This window comes from Poeciliopsis prolifica, unplaced genomic scaffold, assembly GCF_027474105.1.
Source record: "Poeciliopsis prolifica strain line A6 unplaced genomic scaffold, Auburn_PproV2 SCAFFOLD013, whole genome shotgun sequence".
Classification (NCBI taxonomy): Eukaryota; Metazoa; Chordata; class Actinopteri; order Cyprinodontiformes; family Poeciliidae; genus Poeciliopsis; species Poeciliopsis prolifica.
The window spans coordinates 6,688,484-6,714,039 of record NW_026562388.1 but is presented as its reverse complement, the minus strand read 5'-3'; the positions used below and the strand labels follow the sequence as shown (position 1 = coordinate 6,714,039).

At 37.4% G+C, this 25,556-nt stretch overlaps 2 protein-coding genes across 5 annotated transcripts in view; one reads left to right on the top strand and one right to left on the bottom strand.

Moving 5' to 3' along the window:
* The window catches only part of babam2 (BRISC and BRCA1 A complex member 2), a 76,131-nt gene extending 69,221 nt beyond the window's left edge, over positions 1-6,910 (bottom strand). Inside the window, exons 1-3 of the mRNA XM_055038853.1 lie at positions 6,820-6,910; positions 5,734-5,889; positions 5,451-5,527 (exon numbers count right to left, since the gene is read on the bottom strand). Of these exons, the coding sequence (XP_054894828.1) occupies positions 5,451-5,527; positions 5,734-5,870 (214 nt within the window). The 5' untranslated portion in view covers positions 5,871-5,889; positions 6,820-6,910. The remainder of the gene's footprint in view (positions 1-5,450; positions 5,528-5,733; positions 5,890-6,819) is intronic.
* Positions 6,911-7,109: 199 nt separating this feature from the next.
* The window catches only part of rbks (ribokinase), a 35,484-nt gene continuing 17,037 nt past the window's right edge, over positions 7,110-25,556 (top strand). The window contains exons 1-7 of one of the 4 annotated variants that reach the window (XM_055038689.1): positions 7,110-7,179; positions 8,674-8,795; positions 10,758-10,819; positions 18,692-18,824; positions 19,842-19,905; positions 20,278-20,340; positions 22,150-22,314. In XM_055038689.1, coding sequence (XP_054894664.1) covers positions 10,761-10,819; positions 18,692-18,824; positions 19,842-19,905; positions 20,278-20,340; positions 22,150-22,314 — 484 coding nt within the window. In that variant the 5' untranslated portion in view covers positions 7,110-7,179; positions 8,674-8,795; positions 10,758-10,760. Of the gene's footprint in view, positions 7,180-8,673; positions 8,796-10,757; positions 10,820-18,691; positions 18,825-19,841; positions 19,906-20,277; positions 20,341-22,149; positions 22,315-25,556 lie in introns of those variants that run through there. The other 3 variants (XM_055038690.1, XM_055038688.1, XM_055038691.1) reach the window with 3 other exon arrangements.

Below are 25,556 nucleotides of genomic sequence, written 5' to 3'. Positions count from 1 at the left end.
ACTTTCTGCTGCATTTCATCTCCTTTAAGGATATTTTCAATTAAAATAGTTACTGTATTATTAGAGGAAGAATCTGATGAAAAGGGCATGTTTGCAAAATTCTGGCATTATTTGAACAATGTTTACTTTACTATAATCTTTGCAAACATAATAATTTGTTATTTACTTATTGATGCTAATTTTAGTTTTGAATTACAGGCTGATATTTATTCAAGTCATAAATAAAGAAGTCATGATGCAACAACTGGACTATTCATTACTTTATTCAGCAAACCAGGTAACAGAGTCAGGCAAGAAAAGGAATGTGAGCGTCTGTGTTGATGACTGTGTAAACAGAGCCATGTAGTCTACAGGTGAGGAGGAGTAATCATGGGTGTATGTGGGGGAGGGGAGATATTCTAAGAGTGCCACTCCTTAAAAGGTAAATAAAGGTTAAGCAAAACTGTAAGCTGTAGGGAAAGTCTTTTTTGATCCTTGGAAAAAAAAAAGTTATCATGAAACATCTCTCTTTCTCTTAAAAACTTTGACAGGACTCTAAGGCCATTGTTTAATCTCCATGTAAGATAAAGGCAACAAAAAGTGAAGAGAAGTGAGAATGTCTGATCAGTCCTGCAAGATTCGTCAACAAGGAAGAAAAACTATGAGCCATCTGAAATATGGCTCACTGTAGGAATGCTACGATGAGCAAACGTGTATCCGAGTTGATAAAATACAACAAAAATCATCATATCATGTTACCAAAAAAAGTAAAAAGGAATCAACGAGTAACCAGCAAATCATCTAAGATTACATCTAGGAATCAGAGCAAGTGTTTGTTTCTGTTAATTTTGATGACTTACAGTTAAAACAAACATAATTGTGTTTCATAAAATTGATATATCATGTATGTTTTTTTTCTCGTAAAAGATAATTTCTGAAACAAACCTTTAATGTGGCCATTTTGTAGTGTCGAAGGTACATTTAGAGGGCCATTTACATCACTCGGAATGGTTTTCTGAATTTGGTTGCTTCTCTTTTATACTCACCATAAAAAAATATGGCTTTTTTTTTTATATAAGACCTTTGTGAATAAACATTTTTATTAAATTTACAAGTTCCAATTCATAAACAATAAGACTTTTTCAAAATTTAAGTAAAATATTACATTTTGGTCCACATGACAAAAGGTGGACACTTGTGGTGAAGTTGTCCAGTTGCTTCCTGCGAACAGAGTTAGCCATAGGAGTATTGCATGAAGGCATATTATAGGACAGCTAAGTCCAAGGGAAAAGTGTGATAGAGAAAGGTGCACAAGCAACATAGTCTTGAGAGGATTGTAAAGTAAAGTTCATTCAAGAATTGGGTTACAGAGTGAGGCGGAGTAATCAAAAGATGTGGACTACAGCCGGAGACAGGGCTTCAAGAACCAACAATCAGATTTATGAAAGACGTGGGCAACTAATGTTGCATTCACTGTCTTAAGCCAATCCTGGTTGAAAACCTTAAAAAAGTTTTTCAGCATACTGGAAAAACATGAATCTAAGAAAATATTCAGTGATGCAACAAATCTAAAATAACAACACAAACAAAATAGTTGTCTGTTCCAACGCCGCCCACTGATTTCTGTTCATTGCTGGTCAGGATGAGGAGGTAAAGGGGGTCTAAGAGGGGAACCTAATTGTTTTGTAAGAAGGCGTTCTTCTGCGTGGGCCTGCAGTTTCCCTCCAAGCTGCCCCTGACCAGGGAGCTCTTTATCTCATGAACACAGAACCCCACAGCTTACAGAGGAATCTCATTATAGCTGATTGTGTTTGACCATGGACCACATTTCATGACTACTGGTGAGAGTCAGAATAAATATGAAACATCAGAAAAAAAATATTGTTGAATTCTCTTTTGCAACGACAGACTTATTATACAGAACAACCACAATCTGCTCCATTGTGTCAACACACGAGAACAAGAGGTTGAGATGTTTGAACCCCTCTGCTTGAGGAAGATAATTCACTCAGGTCAGAACATGGTAGAAATGTCAATAGGTTCAAGAGTCACTTTACTTTTGCCAAGCTTCATACTGATTCATTAGTGTACTCATTAAAAACCCCAAAATTACAACTGTTCTTGACAATGTGTTTCTGACAATGACGTCAACAAGGATTAAGGTTAGACCACATCTTCTAATTATTCCCTTTTGAATGACTGTTTCTTGGACTTCTACAATCAATCTGAACATCAATCTAACAATAAAACCACAGTCTGAAGACAGCTGCTGCTCTGGAAAGAAAACCACCACATAACCACGAGTACACTCTCCTTGGGTTGGTTCGCAGTGTTCTAACATTATGTTACACAATTCTATTTACGTGCTGCAAGACGCTCCTCTTCTGCTTTTTTGTTCTTCCAGCAAACGCCTGATAAGCGTCAACATGTGGAAGCGTTTTTTTCCAGTGGGCAGAGTCAAACGAGGAAACAAGGGGATGTGTTTAAAATCTGTAACAAACTCCTGGCAGCCTTTGAGAAAACTCCTGGCTCATCTCCAGAGGGGAAATGGAGGTCTATAAGTGCAAACTTTACAGGTTATAACTCAGGCCTTTATATGCTGCTTTGTTTAAACAGACTACAAAGAAGATGCCTGAGAGAAAAGCATGCCTTTTTTTTCTGTCAGAGATATAAACACACTTTGTTTTCAGCCAAGTAACAAGCAATAGTGAAGATGTGTTCAACAGCAGAACAGAAAAGATGGCATTCTTGTAATTGTTTCTCAACTTTAGGAATTTCTACAAGACATGGTCTTGTATGAGCTTTCACGTTATGGTGACCTTGAGCAAAGTTCAGCATTTCCACAAAAAAAAAACCTTCAAAATAAATAAGAATAATAATTTAAATGTTTTCCATTTGAAATAAAATAACAAAAGTTGTTTAAAAGATGCTGTTCTTATCCTAGCTATCTTTAATGTGAATCATTATAATGCCATGTTTAAGCTGGGGGTCAGCGCTTTTTTTTTTTTTTTTTTTTTACTTCAAAGCCTGTGTACACTAACTGCTAAGCTACTACCAAAAGTCCGTACATAGGTAAAAATAAAAAACATTGCAAAGACGTGCAAAATGATGAGTCAAGACCTTTGATCTCACACACATCCTGAGCAAAGAGTAACAGAGCTCTATAAATTTGAAACAAGTAGACAATGTCAAACAGATCCCAATCAGAGATATAGTAACAAACAACGTTTTTCTTAGTATCATAATTTTCAAGGGGTTTTGTACATCATGTTCAGATTCCTCAAGCATAGCCACTACTTCCTGCCACAGGTCACAGTCATTTCAGTCTAGGCCACATTTTGTGAAAGTTAAGCAAAGCCTTCCACCTTCATTTCTGACACAACTTTCCTTTGTTCCTTTGCATACAAAAGGATCTACAATGAAAAACTCCTGTCCTGAACCTGTGAAATTTAGATGCTTCCGTTTTCACTCTGAAAGAAACGGAAAGGTGTGGGCATCTGTTTACAGAGCTTATCTATATCAGATCAGCCACAAAAACCTCCCATACCACTCTGACTCATAGTTCCGTCTTATAGTATGTAATGAATATATGGAGTATGTGAGGTAATGGGTTAGAGGCCCCACTAAATAAGACATCAAAGAGTAATATTGATGGCGTAAACATGCGTTGGTACAAGCTAAACTGAAACTTTATTCTGTGAAATGTTCTAATTCAAGAAGCAAAACACTAATCGCCAACGATGTTAGATGTGTGAGAACAAAGATCTGGCATCCTGTGAGTCATAATTCCAGTGACAGCAGGTTGAAATGTTCTCCATGAGGCTTGCTCTCAGAGGAAAGTCTTAGATATGGACACTTGATGGAGAAGTCAGCGACCCTTCCAGTAAAAGCAAAGAGACACAAACAACAGGAAACTCCTATTGTTTCATTCATTAATATGCAAATTATTTGTCTGATTTTACTTGATTTCAGTAAAGGATTTTATGCTGTTTAGTCTTCAATCTGCAGTTCTTTAAGCCGGCCAGTTCCGACGTCCCATCGAACTAATCAAAACCAGTCTGACACAACTGAAATTATTTCATTACATTCTTTTTTGAATGACCTGTTGCTTTACACAATAAATCAATTAGCCTAAGCTCCAGTGGAAATCAACAGACAAGCGTTCAGATTTCAGAGAGAAAAAGAGCTGACAAATCAAAGTAAAAAGTGGAATCAAAATGCACCATGCTGTGCAATCAGCATGATTAGACTGCAAGTGATTACCCTTAAATTTATGTTGCTCTCCTGGTGTTTAAATAAAAATATATAGCTACATGTCGAATATCAAAAAAGCCTAATTTGAAGCCCTTAAAGAGGCTCGGCTCACCCAAACTTCCTGCCAATTTGAGACTTGATACAGAAGAAATATGTTCATGAAAAAAATGGCATGTCAGTATTTATATCCCTTTAATGGTTTCACATTGTGTCACATTACTACCATAAACTTGAACATGTTTTTTAAATATATTTTATGTGATATACCAACAGAACTGCGTGTAAAGTGGAACAAAAAAGACAAACGATTCTCTATTTTGTGTCATGGAAACAGACATGAAAAGTAGTGCAGATTTTTATTCAGTCCCTTCAGAATCTCAAAATCAAAACCCAATGCAAATTAATGATTTTTTTCAGTAAAAATGTTCATCTAGTGTCTCCTCAGGTATGACCAGCTTCCTTGTCCCTGCTGAAAAAAAAAGTCCCCACACCATGATGCTGCCACCACCATTTAGCACAAATTGTTTGCATATTGGCCATACATTTTAATGTGGTTTCGTCTGACCAGCACTCCTGCTATAGATACAAGATCTCATTAGCATTTATTCTAACAAAAGCTTTTCTTTTCTTCATCCATGAAAGTAAAATTGTAACAGTGCCTGACTAAAACTTGCCTTCCAATCTGAGCTGTAAATCAGTACAGCTCCTCCAGAGTTTTCATGAACCTCTCGGCTGCTTCGCTTACATATGTCTCCATAGATGGCCGTCTGATTTGTGTTTTATGTTCACAAAGTCTTCAAAGAAACCTCTGAGAGAATGACTTTGTTCTTGTAGAGATTCATTTAAATTCAGCTTGAAATATTTAATAATATCTATTTATTGATTATTATTTAAGTTGCTATCTTACAGGAAATTTTTATTTGTTATACATCCTAAATAAGTTTAATTTTCCTTCCATTTCACAAATTTGCAACTACTATTTCTAGTAGCCTATCGTTCAAATCCTGATAAAATACATTTCAGTTATTTGATGTAATGTAAAATTTGGGTAATTTCATAAATTTATTTATTCCGTTATGTAATAAAATACAGAGACAATAACGTTTGAAGCTAAACTAAAAGTGAAAGAAAGGAAAGACAAGAAGAATATGTTACAAAAATGTTTTGGAAATCTAAGCTGAGACTAAAAAAAAAAATGAGTAAAGATGCCAACTTACATTTAAGGGTTTCTCCAGCGTAGGGAATGTGGAGTTTGAAGCGATCACAGCATGGACCAGGAGTTAGAGATGTGCATCTGGATGTTAAAGTTAAATAAACAACATAGAAAAGTTAACTGAAACACCACGGTACACACAAAAATCTAAACAATTTGCATTTACTAAAAATTTGGAAACCATAATTTCCCCTGTTAAGTCGAGGTTGTTGTTTTTTGAAGAATTTAAGACGAAACTGTCGGATGCTGGATCATAGATCCGTAAACTGTGACAGACTCAGTCTTACCCTGTTTTGAGGTCCGTGACCCGGAGGCAGTTTGTGGAGTCCAGCCCCACACGGCCGTTCCTCACCACACTGCATAGCAAAGGCCGCAGCTCAGGTGAGATCCGGTGCAGTGCAACCTCAGGCGACATGTTGTTCATTGTATCAATGATCAGGAGTCTGCAGAAAAACGTACCAATCATCAGTTAACCACCTGTACAGATTTACTTCAAAAAAAGAGCCACAAAACTGAAAAAGATAATGACAATAGTTGTTAAAGTACCAAGAACTGTAAATAAATGTTTTTAATCCACATGCAAAACATGTGTGGCGGAAAACTGACTTCCTGAACACGCTGTCCTCAAAAGAACAACCACAATAGAAGCATCATGCTATTTCTTAAGGAGAAAGCTGTTTATGAGAAGACCGATTGAGCTAAATTAAATGCATGACAGTCCTGGAGAAAGGCTGCAGCATTCAACACTGATGTGAATGTCCAACTTCAATCAAAATAAGTCCAAGTGTTGTGAAGCCAGAGAACTAGCTCATTGAAATTTTTGATGCAAAACGCTCTTTGTGGTCAAACATTGTGATAACCTTCAAGCAAAAGCACAAGGATGAATGACAGAGGTTAAAAGAACACCAGGGAAATATATTGCAAAGATAATGTTTGAAACTTGCGATTTTATCTGTCATTCGTTAAACAATAGAAATATGAAAAATTATAACAAAGTCATTAACATTTTCAAGTTTCTAATGAATTTAGATGTATGTTAATCAGTTTAACTTCACTGCAGGGTTTTTTTTTTTTTACATTTGGGAGTTTTTGGGTGAGGAAAAAGCACGGGTTTAAATTTTTTACTTAATTATTTGTAAACATTTTCTTTACAAACATGTTAACCTGTCAGAAGAAAATTCAATAACCTTCATAGGTTTAGATTGGAATCAAAATATTTACAAGTGTTATTTACAAGAATGAACATCTTTAGCTTACATGGCTAACCGCTTCACCTCGCCATATTAACATAAAACTAAGCGTTCAGCAGACTTAAAGTGCGCCTTGCTTTTCACTACCTATTTAAAAATATATAACGATGAATGTTACAGTACCTCAAAGAAACGAATGTCTATATTTTGAGCGTTAACGCCAATGTTTACTTCATACTTTGAAACTTTCCGGGATGCTATGTTTGGGTCCTGGTGATGGTCCTTTAATAGCTGTCTGTTGCTATGCCTGACATAATAAGAATATTGTTTTTAAAATTAGAAACAAATAATTACATATTATATCTGATTATGTTGTATATTTCACTATAAATTAATTTAAACGAGTAAAACAAAAATAAAACCTTTCATGTTTGACGATACAATGACCAGAAATGAAACGGCAGTAGCTTCACCACACAGCTGTCATAATGTACTTTGCCCGTTTTCAGATGTTTCTTCTACAGGAGTTTATTACATTAGAAGGTAAATTTGATATCAAATTTCGTATAAAGAGTCGTTCCCTGTACATTGTAGTTTATGTTAGAAGCCCTCAAATTAAGAAGGGTTGTCTAACCTTTCAGATTTCGGTGTAGTTCTTTTTGAAACGCTCCAAACATGCAGAGTTCAGTCACTGTCTTGCTGTTTTAACCTGCACAGGCTTGTGGATTCTAAATATCTATACAGAACTTTTTATCACTGCAATCTCTAGTTATTTCATTCAAAAATACCGTACACTCTATAATGTACAGCTAGACACATTCATATGCTCTTCTGTAGCTTTTAGTGCAAGACGGTTGTAAGATCAAATGCATCAGGTCACATGCCATGAGAGGAGTCAGAAAAAATAATGTATTGTAACTGATGTCATCGCAATTAGGAGTGTATGATAAATTGCATAATTACTGTTATTACAATATTTGCTCTGCAAAGAACTGCTTGGACAGCAATAAATATTAGTTAGTTGTGTAAATTAACTGTTCTCATGCCATGCAGTTATTTGCTGCTGTTTTTAATGGGCATTAGGATTTTATGGGAAAGTCATATAAAAGTGCATCAGCATAGAAAAAATTCTTATACATCACCGGAAAGCTGATCCAAGTTATTAAATAAAATTATTTAATTGGAAAAGAAATATTGCTCTTTCTACTGTCAGAAGAACATAGTCATTTTATGGGGTCTATATTTGTAATAAACCAAAAATAAAGAAACAAACAAATAACCACTGAAAAGTATTTGTTGTGTACAACTTGCATGTGTACAGGATTCTTTGATGGCAACATGTCCTAAACCGAAAACTTAAATTTATTCTACATTATTTGAAGTTTTTCAGTGTCTTTGAACCTTCACTAATTTGGAATCCATGATTCCCTGCTTCCCTGGGCTTCCAATTTCTCTGATCCACTCTTCAAAACAGGAAAGGCAAAAGAACATGTCATTGAAGTAAGGAAGATGTCACTTTGTCTTCATTAGTTAGAATGAATCATCAGGAGTGAAAATAAAAAGCGGATAATGAATAAAAACAATAATAATAAAGATGAAGTGAAAAAGTGGCAGACAAGGATGGCTTGGCACCAATCTTATTTGTCCTCCACATATAATGAACAGTATGGTAAGAAAGATATATAAATAAAACCTATCATAAAAGCTCTCATTCAGAACTGCAGCAAAGAGTGGCATTTTATGCTTAGCAAGTCTCCATAACAGCCATTTGAAACAATCAAGGTGAGTAGCTCTTGGCCACCTTCAAACATAGCAGAGGATGTGTGATCATGTTAGGTCTGCAATCCATGTGAGAATGCATGATTTAGAGAGATTGTGTAGAGCACAGTTGTCAAAGTCCAGTCCTCGAGGTCCGGTCTCCTGCAGTTTTTAGATGTGCCACAGGTACAAAATGCTGGAATGAAATGGCTTAATTACCTCCTCCTTGTGTAGATAAGATCTTCAGAGCCTTGCTAATGGCCTAATTATTCTATTCAGGTGTGGTGCAGCAGAGGCTCATCTAACAGTTGCAGGACATTGGCCCTTCAGGACTGGAGTTTGATACCACTAGTGTAGAGGAATGGCCAAAGATCCTGCTCTTTATGCTACAAAACTAAAAGGTATTTTTCGAAGCATAAATGAGTTTCATAAAACATTAGCAATAGTGCTAATACGTATCTTGCATGATGATGGTTTATTGTAAAAATGCATATATACATATACGAATGTATTTATTTTTTTATCTTATATTAAGCACTGAAATAAATATGCTCCAATTCAAAGCTGTGTTATGTAGCCAGATCTGGAACAAAGATTGCAAACAGGGGCTTAACTTGTGCCGTGAGAGCCCGACATGACTCATACGCCTGCAGCCAGGCCCGACTAGTGTCATGGCACGTGTTGTACAGACCAGGTGTGGCACAAAGGTCAACAGTGGTTTCATTTGAAGCCAGATGAGGAAAAGAGTTTTTGTGGGTCAAACATTCTTTGCTGTCTGGGTTTACACCATATCAAAACATATCCACATCCTAAATACTTATTTTGTTATGAATAAAAATGTATCTGAAATGTCAACCTGCAGCATGGGTGAATATTTAGTCTTTGCTTTTTGATTGTTTTTATACCGGCTGCAACAGGTGTGTAAGAAAATTGTTACCTATACAGGCAAACTCAAAGCAATTTCTGAAATAACATAAAAAAATGAACTCAGATGCTGGTGCAGACAGCATTATCAGTTATGTCTGCTTGGATATTATGGCTGATTCATGGCTGGGAAAGTCTGCCTTCACACTGGTGATTCAGGCTCAATCTGAAAGTATTCATGAAAAGAAAAACAAAAAAAATCCCCATGCAGGGCATTTGAGACTGGTTATCATGCACATATTAATGTTGGGATTCCTTTAGAGCACATGTGTCAAACTCAAGGCCCGGGGGCCAAATCCAGCCCGCCGTAGCTTTTTATGTGACCCTCCACAGACTAGACTAAACACTAAGTGTGATTAAATATATTATCAATCATATCAATGTAGTTTTTTATCTGTTTACTGCCAATTTATATCAATCAATCCCTCCAATTTCTTGAGAATTTAGTTGATGTATGATTATAGTCCATGATTTATACAGCGAGTAAATAAACAGTCGCATTTATTATTAATTACTGAAGGGACTGAAAAGATCTTCAATAATATTATGTAAATTTAAGAATTCATTGACATATTAACAATGAATTCTTGAAATTCATTGTTAATAATGAGAGCCATGTAGTCTGAACAGGTTTTATCAACACATTCTGGCACAACCGGCCCTTTAAGAGCCTTCATGATCTTGATTTGGCCCAAAATGAAAATGAGTTTGACACACCAGTTTAGAGGCACAAGGAGTTTCTCGTTATACAGTCAGATTTTATCTTGCAAAGGATTTTAAGTGAAATTACTCAATTTGAGAAAGCATGGGGGAGTTGTACAGAGTGCTATCATCCTTCATAAGGTCAGACTATATGGCTCTCATCATAATAATGGTTTTCATTGAGGGGGTTCTAAGTTTACTTCCTGCAGAGAGAAGACAATGTGTTGTGAGATGTGGGAGACAGAATCGAGCCATCCTACAGCCAGCGGCCAAGCTTTCCAAGTCTCCCTCTGCCTATAGGAAGAGATTTAAGGAGATTAACACGCCGGCATTAGCTCCAATACAAGCAGGGGATTGAATTAATTACAGACTTTGCTTGGGCTGTGTTGCATTCACGGGACATAGCATTAAAATGCCCCCTCCCCAACCCTCCGCCCCCACCCTCCCTCCAATACCGCCGGTAAGGCTGGGATATGTCCAACTCAGCTCTGTGATGAATGCTCTATTTTTACCTTCTTCCTTGTTTCAGTCAAGCTCATGCTAATGTGGGAGATAAATGGGGCGAGTTTTATGGCCCCGGAGAAACTAGTTTACATATTTTCCTTGAGATGCTCCCACTGCATTTTAGTCTAATGGTGTCTTTTATGTTTGCCCAAGCAATCAATAATCTCCAATATGATGAACATGTGATCAGATCTTTGAAATATAACTGAGGTAATGTTTCTTCTGTTCTTCAGATCATGAGCGACAGGGCTTTTGATGTTGTTGTGGTCGGCTCCTGCATGACTGACTTGGTGAGGTGAGTCCATTTACATACTTTCTTTCCTGTTGCCTAATATCACATTAAAAAGCATTATGTTTGATGACAAATCACAGATAGAGTATAAAATCTCAGAACACTCAATAACTTCCACTGGTTGGCCCAGGAGGAAACAGGCCAGATTCCATTTACCATATAAGGAAATGAATTTGAAAAATGTAATGAGTTCTCAGCATTTTCAGCTCGCTCCTGTGTGATGCTTCTCGGTTTGTGAATAAAATCTGACAATGCATTTTGTCATCGGGTTTAGGATTCTTTTATAACAGTAAAATTGTGAAGAAATCCTCACATGCAATGTTATATCAACAGCATAATCTCAAACTAAAAAAAAATAAAAATCCAACTTAAATTGAATACATTTCATTATCCAATGGTAACAAAAAACCTTAAATGGAATGGTCATTGGGAACCATAACAGTTTATATTAATTAAATTTTGTTGAAGAAAAAAAAAAAGTAATAATAATATTAGGGTTTTATTTGCGATCAGATTTCAAGTGTTTGCTGTGGACTTCTGCGTTGTGTGATTATCAATTATACAAATATTAATATAGAGCCAGTTACATTTTCATTATTGAAAGACGTTTTGCTCTAAATGTGTTGTCACTTTGTTGAGGGCTTCCCTGTTTGCACATTTTTGTATGCCTCTGCCTTATTCCAAATGTTATTAAAGTAATTTCCTAACTAAACATTATACTCATACTCAATATGACAAAGTCAAAAACATTTTTGAGTCCTTTGCAAATGTTATTAAAAATGGGAACTCAAGAAATCACATTTATGTAAATGTCCATAACATTTACTTATTACTTTTTTGGTCCACCATTGGTAACGATTACAGCCTCAAGTCTTTTTAATATGATGGCACAAGCTTAACTTGCCTGTCTTTAGGCAGTTTGGCCCGTTCTTTGCGGTTTCTTCTCAATCTCCACCTGGTTGGATGAGAGATGTCTGACCAGTCAGATCAACTCTGGATGGGCAAGCAACTCTGCTTGCCCATTGCAGAACCTTCACAGAGTGGTTCCGGCCACGTACCCTGGATTGTGGTGAGCAGGACAATGACCCAGACTGAGGTCAAGAACACTCTGGACTAGTCTGACACTTCCTGCTACTGCACAACATTCCCATAGCATCATCCTGCCACCACCAGCAGTTCCTGATGTCCTCCAAACTGGAGTACTGGTGACAATAATATTTCAATATTCTTCCCAGAATTGTGCCTAAAGACATTCCTGCTTTGGAGGTCTCCAAACAATTCCTTTGATTTCACACTTGATATTTGTGGTCTGACATGGCCTGAAGACAAGCATGTACCTTTCCAAATCAAGTCCATCCAATTGAATTTTCCATAGGTGGACCCCACTTACGTCTCAAGAATGAGCTGTGAACACCTTAGTGTTAAATGACATGGTAAAGACTCTGAATACTTACATAAATGTGATTTTTTTTGTCCTTTCTATTTTATCTTTAACATTTGACAAAGACTCAATTGTCACAATGGGATTTTTGTTTATAGAATTTTGAGGAAAGAGATTGATTTAATACAATTTGAAATTAGATTTTAACATGAGTCGCACATTGCTGGATGGACAGTACTTTCCATCTGTCAAAGTGGGGCTTTCTTGTATCGTCTTAAGGTGGTTCTTTAGGCCTTTTCTTGTTGCAGCATATTGTTGAAGTTTGACCTGGACTGTTACTGGGGTGTAGATGACATGTCCTGTAGTTTGTGTCCTAGTAAAATGGGCCTGTTATTGCTTACAAAGTTAGCCGGAGACAAGATTTTGAAGCAATTAATGGTGCGGATGTTGCTGGTTTAAATCACCCTGTAGCATTAGTTCTGGATTGTAAATGAGTTCTTTGCAAGAAAGAATCTGAAACTATAAATTTGCTACCAGCACTGGGAACAGAAGTAGAGCTGCAGATCTCTAAATTTTATTAACACCCACCACAACCCCCCTTTTCCCTACAGGGATTATATTTTGACATGCATGCCTGTGGAAAATATGGCATAGAGACTGAAGGGGGTTTTCCATCACAGTTTTTTAAGTTGACTCCGTCACAGAAATAGAGGAAGTGGTCTAAAGTTAGACCGCGTTGCTGTTTTTCAGTGTTTTTCCTAAAGATGTTACAGAAAACATGAACAGCTTGACAGTGTTTGCGTGACAATCTTTAGAGCAAGCATACTCAAAATCTTAAAGGTTTTTCGAAATTGCGATCTCTCCCACATCTAAAGCAAATTCGCTGATCTAAGATGCTGTGGATGTTAACTGTAAATCGGTTTGCAAAGATTTAAAGAGTGCAGATAGTCTTGTATAACTGCTGCTATTGAAAATGTCAGCGTTGCATCATCCTGATATGTGGTGAGATTTGTTGAGCCAAGTCGGATCCATTCCCACAACTGGTTAGTCATCGCCTGCACCACAGTGTGTTAGTTGAAAACAAATTCTCAGCCTCTTTGTGAGCAATGACACCTAAAGCAGCTTTAATGTCAGAGCTGAAGCCAACCGAATGTGGAAGAGTTTTGATTTATTTTTTAAAGGTGTTTATGTCATGTTTTAGTGAGTTCCTTAGTCATGAAAAACACATGCCCTCTCCTACTGAGGGGAGACGCTTTAATTTTGGCTCTCATTAGAAACTCAACCAGCAACTTTCTGCTTTGAAGGGCAGGAGTTGTCAATTAAAGCCTTAATAAGCTTACGGAAAACGGTCTGGTTCTGGGCGGGAAAGGCGGGGGGATTTTTGGATGGAGGTCAGAATCCGGATAGTAGAGTACAATTTCAGCTCTTCAAAGTGATGCATCTGGCTTTGAAGGTGAAAATCCAGTCAGGGTTTTTGGCTCTGTGTTAGTCAAATACGGCCCACAGTCTTAATTATCTTTTTTTCCTTTAGATGCTCAGCTGTTTCTCACTCTGTCTTTTTCCAGTTGTGACTTCTTCAAACACTCGAGCAGCCAGAAGTTATTTCTACAGTCCTTAGCACAGGAGGAGGTGCAGATCTGCTCCTCATACTTTCAAAGCTTTGTCAAAGAAATAACAGCGCCCCCTGCTGCCATAGCTTTCTAACCTTTTAGAATAAGCTTTTCCTTGAAATTGGGAGCAATAAAATATGTGTTCTCATAAAATAATGGAAATGTTGTTACTATTTACATAAATTAACAATTGCAAAATAAATAATAAAAAAAAAACAAAAAAAAAACATTCATAGATTGTTTGTAGAATGCAGCATTTCAAAAGGTTAATGCTAGAAGGAAGGATTAGTTTGTGTTTATTGCAAGGATTGTGGTATTACCCACAATCCTTGCAATCTACCTTAATGGTAGATATCTTAATTTGGCTATTGTTAGCAATCTACCTTCTGGTAGATATCTTAATTTGGCTTTCTATATTTGTATTTTATTTTCTCAGAAAATTTTTTTGTATGTCAACAAGATAAGTAGACTTTGATCAAACGTGTTTCATTTCCAGGTCTTAGAAAGTTATTTTTTACTTTCAAATTTTCCTTTAATACAGACTTTTTACTTTATTATTATTATTAGTAGTAGTAGTAGTAGTAGCATTAGTAGTAGTAGTTTTAGTATTATTATTGTTTTCTGTTAATAAGACAGGATATTTAATAACTAGATCAGTTAATTTGAATGTAATTAGAATATCAATCAAAAACAAATTGATGATGTTTTAGTAGAAAGATAGTTATACTTAAATAATTATTTATACCACACATTTATAGGTTGTATAAATTTGTACAACTGATCAAATTAAGTATGTTGTTCTTCCTGTTGATTTACTTTAAGGAATAACTATATTTGTTGGTTACCCTTTATAATAGGATTACACCTTATAAATGATTCCTTGATAAGATGACGACGGTGGTTGGAACAGGAGATGCGCTAGTACATCTGTTTGTGAGCACCTTAATTCACTGAGCCTCAGCTCCCCCAATCACACAAACATGTTTTGTTTTTTTAACAATTTATAGATTGTTAATTAGCACATAATTATCAAGTTTCAAGAATTAAGATGTTTTCTGGAGAGTGGTAAAAAGGCACTCATTAGCAAGGTTGCTTTTACATCTTCTCTCTTCTTATAACGTATTGCTGCATGACTTATAATTACTGATTCATGAACAGTCTTTGTTTAGTTAAAAGGTAGTTTATTAAATATTTGTAAGTCAGTTATAGAAAGCTTCATGTAAATAAACCTATGTATTTATGATACAATAAAATATTTTAGAGATCTGCCTATAAATCCTTATTATTATCTATAATTGAATTAATTAAATAAATTAAAGCAGTAATGAATCCATGGCTGTTCCAGACAATGAGTATTCTGATAAGTGGCTTGTTATATGCTGCTATAGGCTGCCTCTGGTCACTAACTGCATAATGGCAGCTTGCACGTGGCTCAGATAAATGGTGTGAATAGAGAATTAAACGCCCACATATGTGGCTATTGTTAGCAAAGCAGTTCACCAGTTGTCAATGTCAGGTGACTTGAGCTCGTCCCCCTTTTCACCTTTTTCTGATTTCCTGGAACCTCGGCAACAGCATTCTTTTATGGGCAAGCACAAAAGGATCTAAACAGCCTCCTGGACTCAGAAAAATCACTTCTGTGACTCATAATTTGATCTAAAGGTCATTGTACTTGAATTAAATGAGTTATTATGCAATAATGTAGTATGCATCCTGTTCTAGAAAACTTCTCAGGTAAAACATTGATGTCCGTCTGGGTCTTATTTTTAAAGTTTCTGGTCCACATTAGAGCCTCAGAAAGAAAGTTCAGATTGTGGAAAAAATCTTTTAGGTTTGTTTTCGTCCTCATTTATTTCCCTTTAATTCTTGCCAGCAGCTGAGGCACAGACATAGGAGAGGGAAATGAGAGTGAGCCTCAAAGCAAACAATCCACGTCATAGAACACCTGCGTTGGCCTCTTGGTTCCGTGGGAGAAAACACACTGAGGTCGCACTTTAGCACATAACTGTGCTGTTTGCCCGGTGCACTCACCACAAACAACAATAGCCAAGTTTCTTTCTGCATTTTATGAGATGTGGGTGGTTTGAGTGAAGAATTTGGAAATCTCTTTGTCTTTACTGACACTTATATGTCTTCAGGTGGAAACAAGCCAAAAGTTTATTCATTAGTCTAATCTAAAGCTCTAATGTCAGTCCTTTTAAGAATTATAAATTTATAGCTATAGTTTAATGTTGGAAAAACCCCATAAAAAATCAAATAGCAATGAAAAAAAATTGTGAAAGCCTGATTTTTTTCAGTTCATCATTTCAATTCAGACTTTTAAAGATTTTTCTAAAACTTCTACGGCACTACTGACCTTCATTTAGAAGTAACAATACAGAAAGAAACACTGAGTGTTTTCCTTGTTTTCTATTAATTACTTAATTTAAACAATGTTCACCAGCATTATGCCAACATCCCATCAAGAAAAAAGAACATCATGTTTTATTTAGTTGTTTCATTTTATCTTTATTCTTTTGTAACTTTCGGGAAAACCAATAGTATCTTTTTGAGATGAGATATAGCTTGAAGAAAAAAACAAAACAAAACAAAAAACAACAAGCACTTTTTTGACATTTCAGTGAGTCGCAGTTTTGGAAGAAATAAAGCAAACATTTTTCCGAAGTTGTAACTGTTTTGTCCAAAAACGTATGCTATGTTGTTACTTTAAAATATGTCTTTAAAATGAAAAACGTAAGAATAATTCTTCTATTATTTCACCTAAAGAGTTTAATGTCGGCTTAGTTTAGGTTTTCTGTGCTTAACTAAATGTATCTTAGCCTATCTTTTATTAGCTTAGCATAGCTTAACTTTGTTCAGCTTACTTTAGTTTGTTTTAGTGTTGTTGTTGTGACCAACTAGCTTAATGTAGTTTAGCCTAGTTTTTTTGTTGTTTTATGTCACTGATGGTGCTTACCTTTCCCTAGCTTTCTTCGTTTAGCCTATTAGCTTTTTATCTTAGCTAGTTTGGCAGTGTTCAGTTTATCATAAAGACTAACTAACCTTTTCCCTTGAACAAACCAAACATAAAAGTCATAGGTTAATGATCAGGACCTTTGTAAAATGACTATTATTCACATATTTTTTTAAAGAGTTTTGCAGCTTCATTTAGTTTCTAAGCAATCGAATTGCTAACCATTGATGTTCACCCAGGTATAAAAAAAAGATAAAATACATTTTCCTCTTTACTCACACTTAATACATGGCTACTATTCTGTTTTAGAGACGTGAGGAGTGTATTTTAGTCAGATATTGCAAAAACATTTTTCCAAGACTTAAGATGTTTGCTTCGGGTTGGATTTTTGTGTCTTGTTTGGTCCATTCTTTATTATATTCAGTCCTATTTTGAGCAAGTTTTTGAGAAAAGACTATTCAAAACAGTGTGAGGCAAAACTTCCTGAGGAAATTAAATGTAAAAGAAAAGTTTAAAAAAAGTACAATTATTTGTAGCATTCAAATTATACAAAGGTACATTCAAAGGACAAGTGTGGTTTGAACACTTAAGTGGGTGTTCGCCTACCTTTACAACCTTTGTTCTTTTTCCTAGTAGATTAATTTCTGCCTCAATAGGCTAATATTCTGCTATCTTGAGATTTATTTTCTTTTCCCTGTGTTTTAACACACTGATGCAAAAGCACCAGGGTTTGAAAAAAAGAATAAAAAGCTGCTCAATTACTGGAAATCCTGTGTTTGAGTAAACTTACAGTAACAGCACACCTGTGACAAATATGTTCACACACATGCTAAGGGAAATACCTCAATGCTGTCAAAAACAAGTTTATGATTCCAGTTTGCTACCCACAGTCCTCGTGGCCTCAAGCCAGTAGTGCCCAGGGCCAAACCACAAAGCCCTCACATGTAGCCATAACGCTCTATGTTATCTCACCCCCTACATTACTCACCACCTATTCCAAGTCTGAGATTGGTGCATTCAGGGGATAGACATCTCCTGCCATATGCACCTGTGACATATCATGTTGAAGTGCAGGGTTGAGCTTTACCAACCAATGAGTCAGGCATCAAGCAAGTTGAGGCATCTATGTTATTTGCTTGCATTATTTTCCTATTTTGAAATGGTTGCATTGGATCATTCAGGTTTAAGTAGAATGATGCTTCTTTGAGCGATGAAGCAATTTTCAAATCCACATGCTTACATTTTCCCCCCTGTACTTTGGCCTACCCATTGCATTCCTGTGCCATTCTGCTCAACTCTAATCTTGCTTACAGCACAGTCTAGGCTTTCTCCCATTCACTAGAATTCCCTCCATTTAGATTCTCTACCGGGCCAATCAGCGAACAGAAGAAGATGTGTACAATGATGATAATTTTCTGTGCCATTTTAGAATTGTAGTTTGCCTGTAGTTTTAGCAATGGTAGTATAGAAAGTGAACAGAGCCTTTCAGTCTGTGTTGGCCAAATATTGAATTCACATTAACAGCCATATGGTTCTGCTCAGCACTTCATTCTGCAGTGGGAAATGGTTGTTTACAGTGCAGGCAGTTTCATGTTTTATAATATTGAACTGGTGATTACATACATCAAATACAAACATTAGTGATTGGGTACATTTAAAACTACAACAATCCACGTCTTCAGGAAGTAATTGTTTCTTGACAGTCGAGAGTCCAGACCCTCTGTCCAAAGTAAAGTGTTGGACAAAAGGCTGGTTTTTACCAGGCTACATGTGGTTGTGTTATGTCCCATTTCTTCATCCATTAAAACATTCTTTACATTGTGTTGAATCTTGACTTGCAAGACCTTCAATCAATCAGCAGATTCTACTGGAAATGTTTCTCACACATTTTTGTAATAATTGAATGCCGCAATGTTTATTTTTGCCCTCAGCCAGGCACCAAGGTTACCGAAAGCAGGAGAAACAATCCATGGTCACAAGTTCTTCATTGGCTTTGGAGGGAAAGGAGCCAACCAGTGCATTCAGGCAGCTAGACTGGGGGTGAAAACTGCCATGATCTGCAAGGTATGGAAGGGACATGAAGTTTTCAGCCAAAGCCTGGTGCTGGTAATTTGGTTGAGCATGGGTTGAAGTTTGAATGTCTTTGGCATAATTGATCATCTCAACTGAAAGATGAGTACTTTTACTTGTCCAATTTTGTCTCACTACAAATACCGAACCATCAGATACCATGGTCCGCCAACTTAACAACTCCAACAAACCTTTTAGCTTCGTTCCCACTTCACAGTATCAACTGTCCATGTCTCATTTTTTTCATGATCAATATCATAGCGCATGCATTTGCCCACCCACGCCTGCGCTCCTTCAAACAAGCGTATTCCCAAACCATACAACCTCGAGTCTCCAATCAGCAAGCTCAGCGCGGCCTTTCAACCTGCGCACTAAAGCGCCAAAGCCCCACCTCAGTCAGAACAAAGAGGCCCAATCGATAACAAACTAGTGCGGGAGGAGTTCTCTGGGCATGGGGAGAACCCAAAAATAGACACCCAGGCTTGTCAAAAAAACATCCAAGACGAAAGGCCGCTCTTCAAAGAGAACGGGGCCAAGCAGCCAATACCATTCCAACCCACTATCATAGGCAGCTAGATATGCTCGCATTGAAGCACGTTTTTTTAGAAAGCGTGGGTTCGAATTGGAAGCCTCAGGGCAAGGTGGGGACCCCTTTCACAACCCGAAGTAGCTACAGATGTGGACATCCCAAAGCGGATAAAGGAAAGAGGGGAAGGAGGGAATGGAAACGATAGCGAGGTGGGCATGAAGAGGCGTTAAGGCGGGGTTATCGTGTCTTCAAGGCTTGGCGCAGCTGGTCGTGTGTTTGCGGGTGTGTGCATATCTTGGCTTTTGTTTGTTCGTTTTTGCACAATTTCGGCAGCGGCACCATGCCAGTATGCTGGCAGGGCACACCAAAATCCAGCCCAACAGAGATTTGAGTATTTCACTTTTCAAAAGTTGCCGCTAACCAAGTCTGACCCTACTTGACACTCTCTTTGTTGGAATCGTTTTGCTCTCAATCTCCTCTAGGTTGGGAAAGACTTCTTTGGAGACAATTATATCCAGAATTTCAAGGACAATGATGTACACACAGGTAATATTGTTGCAGTTTTTTTCTCCACACTCAAGCACATTTGGTTGCCATTGTCATAAGACTCCCATTCGGATCCACATTTTTCTGGCATTTTGGATGAATCATTTTGCTACATCAGCACCTTTAGCTCTATTGCTTTGGCTAAAAATGTTTAACTATTTCTAATAAAGATGTTTTTCAAATATTGTCTTAACCCCCTTGCAACATGTTTTCAGCCAAATGTACATAAAGCAAGTGGTAGGTACTGCAATTCTGGCATTGTCTTCCATATGTGTATAAAAACCATCTCGCACTGAAACAGTTTTGCTTTGCTGTAAAGACAAACATTAAGTGCATTTAAATATAGGCACTGTTTCTCCTTTTCTGTCTTAGACTTTGTTTGGCAGACTTCAGATGCAGCCACAGGAACTGCTTCAATCACCGTCAACGATGCAGGTAAATGGTTGTGCCGCTAACCTGTACTGCCCTGCTGAGATCCAAAAAGCTCTTTGAGATGGAGAAATGATTTCATGCATGCACAGCCAAGAATACCTGTAGGCTATCAGCACTCTTTTTTTCTTCTATAACACACACGCATACACACAATACACCCGTGTATATCCCTACATTTAAGTAGTTCCAGGAGATTTATTGTCAGTTACTGAAAAACAGAGCTTGTCTTTGGATCTCAATCTTCAATCTTTATCCCCTTTTTTGGTAAATGAGAGTTGAACTAAAACAGAATCAGTTAAATATTGTTTTTTATATCCTTAATCCATAGAAATACTGAATTGTATATTAGCGTCTCTCAGAAGGATCCTGCAAACTAAAAGCTGCTTAAACACAGTTGCCTAAAATGATTTGTGCTCATTGTCATATTTACATCTCAACATGATTAAAGTTTGAAATAATTTGTTGGGTTTTACTATTATGGTTTTGTGTTTTCTTCAAAGGAACCATCAGTAATGGATCTTCGAAACCAATTAGAAATTGTTCATTGCTCAAGATTGAAAAAGATAAGAATGTCAAGCACTCAAAAAAGCAAAAAAAAAAAAAAAAAAGATTTTTATTGAATACAATTAGATTAGGTGAGCAATTTACATCTGTATTCATGACCACTGACAGAGGGGTGATTAACATTGATTACTTCTTCATTACTCCAAATACTAATTGTTGAAATATATTAAACTGAATGTTTTGACTTCAGAGTTGGTGCATCAGGAGCATGACTAGAGTGAGTTTGACAAGGGACAAATTGTGGTGGCAGAGCATCTTAGAAAGGAATGGTGGTGAACCAGTGAAGGGATCATGAATGGGCCAGTGCTCATTGATGCTGCCTTGTGTGATCCAATCCAAAAGATGAGCTGCTGTAGCTCAAGCTGCCAAGGATGTTAAAGTTTCTTACTCTGATGATTATGATCTCTCACTTACCTTATGTGGCTAGATTGGATAAGTGGGTAATAAACCCACTTTTCATTAGTAGTACCTTTTTCATTGGCACTACTAATGAAAAAGTCGAGTTAGTGAAAGCAGGATGTTGGTTTGGGAAATGATTTGAAAACCTTCCAATTCATGTTGAGGTGAAAGTGACACATAACGCTTGACTAAGCATTGCTGGAGTTCATGTTAACACTTTATGAGGAACTGCATACTCTCTGGCTTCTCTCTGGAGCATAGTGCATCCTACCACAAAATAAAAAATTACAACAAATGTTTTGAGATGTTGACCTGGCTTCCAAATTCCACCGAGCTCCATCAATTTATGGAATGTTTTGGACAAACAAGTACAAGCAATGGACTTACCAATTTACAAGACCTACAGGATCGGCTGCTAACATTCTGGTTCCAGATAACGCAACACATCTTCAGGAGTCCATTGGAGTCCATGACTTGACAGGCTTTAGCAAAAGATGAGCCAACATACTATTTAACTGGTGCTCATGGAGTTATGCCTGGATGGTGACGGAACTGTCAAAACTAAGCTTTTATTGAGGTGGCTAAATTTGGCTACTCGCACCTACCTTATATTTTCTCTCTGAAATGCAACAAAAACACTAATAGTGTGCTTATTTTTTTTATTCCATTTTGGAATTAACTTTGTTTTGTAAATGACAATGTCTTAGAACCTGGCATATCTACGGATTCCCAGAATCTAAAGATGGTGTAATTTCTTTTTACCAATTACGTACAGGCTTGGGAGTTTGAATTGAGTTTAAAATATGTCTGCTTCTGTCCTTACACATGTTTTTGCATTTCCATGGGCAGGTGAAAATGCCATCGTAATTGTGGCTGGTGCCAACATGCGTTTGGGCGAAGAGGAACTGCAGCAAGCTCTTACTGCAATCAGAAAAGCTAAAGTCTTGATGTGTCAGCTGGAGATCAGTTCGCAGACTTCCCTCCGGGCTCTGCAAATGGCTCATGACAATAAAGGTCAGTGTAACTATTGCATGCACAGAGATTTTATCAAATTTATTTTAAATTTGCTTTTAAGTAATGAAACTGTATGATACAACCATCAGATTTGATCAACTAGTCAGATCTTTATTCTATATTGCGTGATGTTGGCTGGGAGTGTGTGAGGAGAAAGCTTTTGGTCATCAAGGATTCATGTTGGGACAGTGAAAAGAAATGTGTCCAGAACTCTTAGCCAAAAGGTCTGAAGGCACTTGCAATGTAATCCACTTGTCTTGAGGCCATCTGGGTTTTCAAATATGTGTGCAAACACTACTTTTGTCCAAATCTTCAGTGACGACCCGGTTGAGCCATCTTCTCTGGCCCGAGAACAATTTTTGGAGTTACGAATAACTAAACTTGGACAAGAGGGTGTAATGTGGAGCTTTCTATTTCCAAGTCTATTCTTTGAGAAGATGTCATATTCACAAAGAGCTTCTTGCTGGTGGCCTGAAAGCCCTTTCCACCTTTGTAAATCCAACATATTTTTGTCTTCAGCAGATCTTTAAGTGGTGAAAAAAAAGGATCCTAAGGACTTTAGTATTCATTATACCAAAGTTGGAGATACCTGGTAGATATTTGTTTATGTTGGAGGCAGAATACTTGTTTGTTTGAATCAAACAATGCATTTAGAAATGGCCAGGCTCCATTGCAATGTAGCAAAAAATGGTGGAAAAGGAGATTTGTGTACTTGAAATTTTCTATTTGAGTGACTTTGAACAGAATGAAAGTAACATGTAAAAATAAGTCATCCCAGAGTTACAGCTTTCTAATCTTATTTCACCATAATAATTTGTACCAAACGTAAAAGAAAGCATCAAATAACATTGTCCGTAAGTCCATTTCTGGATGAGGATTCTTGACCGTCTTCACCTGAGAAGCTTCATTTTTTGTCCCCACCCTCTGTCTTGTCAAACTTAACCCTCCACTTTTCTTTTGTCACAAGGTTACCGAGTTAATAATCTATTATTAGCAGCCCTCCGCGTCACAGAAACGTCTTGGGAGACTGTCACCCCTGTCATCAGAGACTGTCGTCCATAATCGCTCACTGCAGGCTGCCAGTAGCAAAGAGTCGCAGCCGTAACCGTGTTGCAGATGGGATACCCAGATGGCCCCCCCCACCCACCCACCCGCCGCTCCATGTCAGCTTGGCATAAAGCACCAGAAGAGATGCAAGGCGAGCGCAGACGTTTGGCAAAGATGCCACCTCGACGTTGCTCCACCAGAGCGTTGCGTAAATGGAGTTCTCTGGAGGGAACGGGTGTTAATGGGTTTAATAACGCGGGGGTGAAGCGACGCTCAATTTACGCAAATGTCACCAGCGAGCAACACTCGCTGCGAATGCCAGTTCCTAGAAAGTCTGGATAACCTGTGAAGAAAAAAAGTTTGATTTATGCCATTATTTGAAAGGAAAATATGCGTAATTATTGCCACCAACCATTTAGTATGGAGAAGTTAATGGAAAAACTCAGTTCTGCTTATTCTTCTTCCGTTTACACTCCGTTTTGTCTCTTCCACTTCCTTAACAAGATGCTGCTATTATATTTCTCACCAGATGCAATTAGAGCCTCTTTAAGCCCTTTCACATACTCACTGATGACTCATCCCTTTTCTGTGTGTGTGCGTGTTACTGTGTGTCTCACTGCTTCCTCGCTGGCCTTGTTTTCCATCCACCTTTTGTCCCAAACCAACCACGTCAACAAATGTTGTGCTTGTGTGTGTGTGCTTCCTTAAAACTCCTCTGGCTGCTCTCTCAGCTCATGTGCAACCAGACTTTGAACCAGCCAACACTAAAAAGCCCAGAGTCATGAAACACAAACACACGCTGCCAGACGTGACTCAGTACTCACACATCCCAGAATTGCCACATCTGTCCCAGCAGCTGTGAGTGTCCGTGTGCTTGTGTTGGATGTGTGGTTTTATTAACACCTGGCTGGAAAACAAAGCAGTCCTGAGACAGACAGACACGTCAGTCTGCGTGACGTGAAGACACACCATGCATAAGTGGATGAGGGACTACATTCAAGCTGCTCTTGTGGGAATATTGATCAGATTCCTTCCATGGATGTTTTGCATATGTTCATCTTATGCATACTCAACACCTGCACAATAAAGTGACTCACCCTTGTGTATAACAGCTGTTTTGACTTCAGGAACAAAACATATCTGATTATTGATGATAGCTTGAGTAACACAAGAACATCAGGGTGTATCTTAACAACAGCAAGATCAGTTCAGACATAGAGTATTAAAAGTGCGCACCAAAATACAATGTTCTCAGAAGAAATTAAAGATAGATGCAATAAGCCTAATTAAAGTAAGCAAATGACTTATGCTACTTTGTTCTGTAGGAATCTAAATAATTTATTGCCTTTTAATAAAACAACTCATTTAGTGATTTCCCACCAAATTAATATGCAATTGTTTAAAACAATGTGTCACTCATTTTATATTATTCCATTGCACACACTCAATTGTAATCTATTAAAGGAGTTGTTCTCAAGAAGTTCTCAAGTTCTTTTAATAATTTCCTATGGACTTTGGTTGCTGCATCACAAAGTCTTTGGCACAAAAAGTATTCAAATAGCTGACATAGAAAAATGTATTTATACTATATTTATGTCCTTTGTCAATTGGAACATAGTGGGCCTCAAATGCTCTGCATGCAGACTGTGTTTAGTGCATGACAAGGTTGCTGTCTGATTACCTGCAAATGCCTTGGAGGAGGGAGGGGCTCAGGCAGCACTCACTGCTCGCTGTAACTGCAGTACTATTATTATTACCAAAACAAATGTTTAAATCTTTAATGTGAAGGCCTGTTGTCTTCATCAAAATGTTAACTTGCGTCATAATGCAACTGAATAGCAACATTAAGAAGGATAGAAAGAGTAATGAACTGACCATTTCTAAAAGCATTTAATTCGGCAGACAGATTCACAAAGATATTTTCATTTTACATACACAGAGGAATCACTTTACAGAGTTTGTGCGCTTATGTTGCAAACTAGTCAGTCCGAAGTTGAGTTAGGAAGATTGAAAGGAGTTGGGTCTCCTTCGCTCATGAGTGCAAATACAGTAGAAGTATTTCATGTCCATTGAAACAGACATTATTTCCACTTTTACTCTCCAGCAGCCAAGCATCCACCTCAAAGTGCCAGGTGGCCAAAGCCCTGTGCAAACCCACGCTTCTGCTCTCTTCTGAGCCCACGCAAACACACATG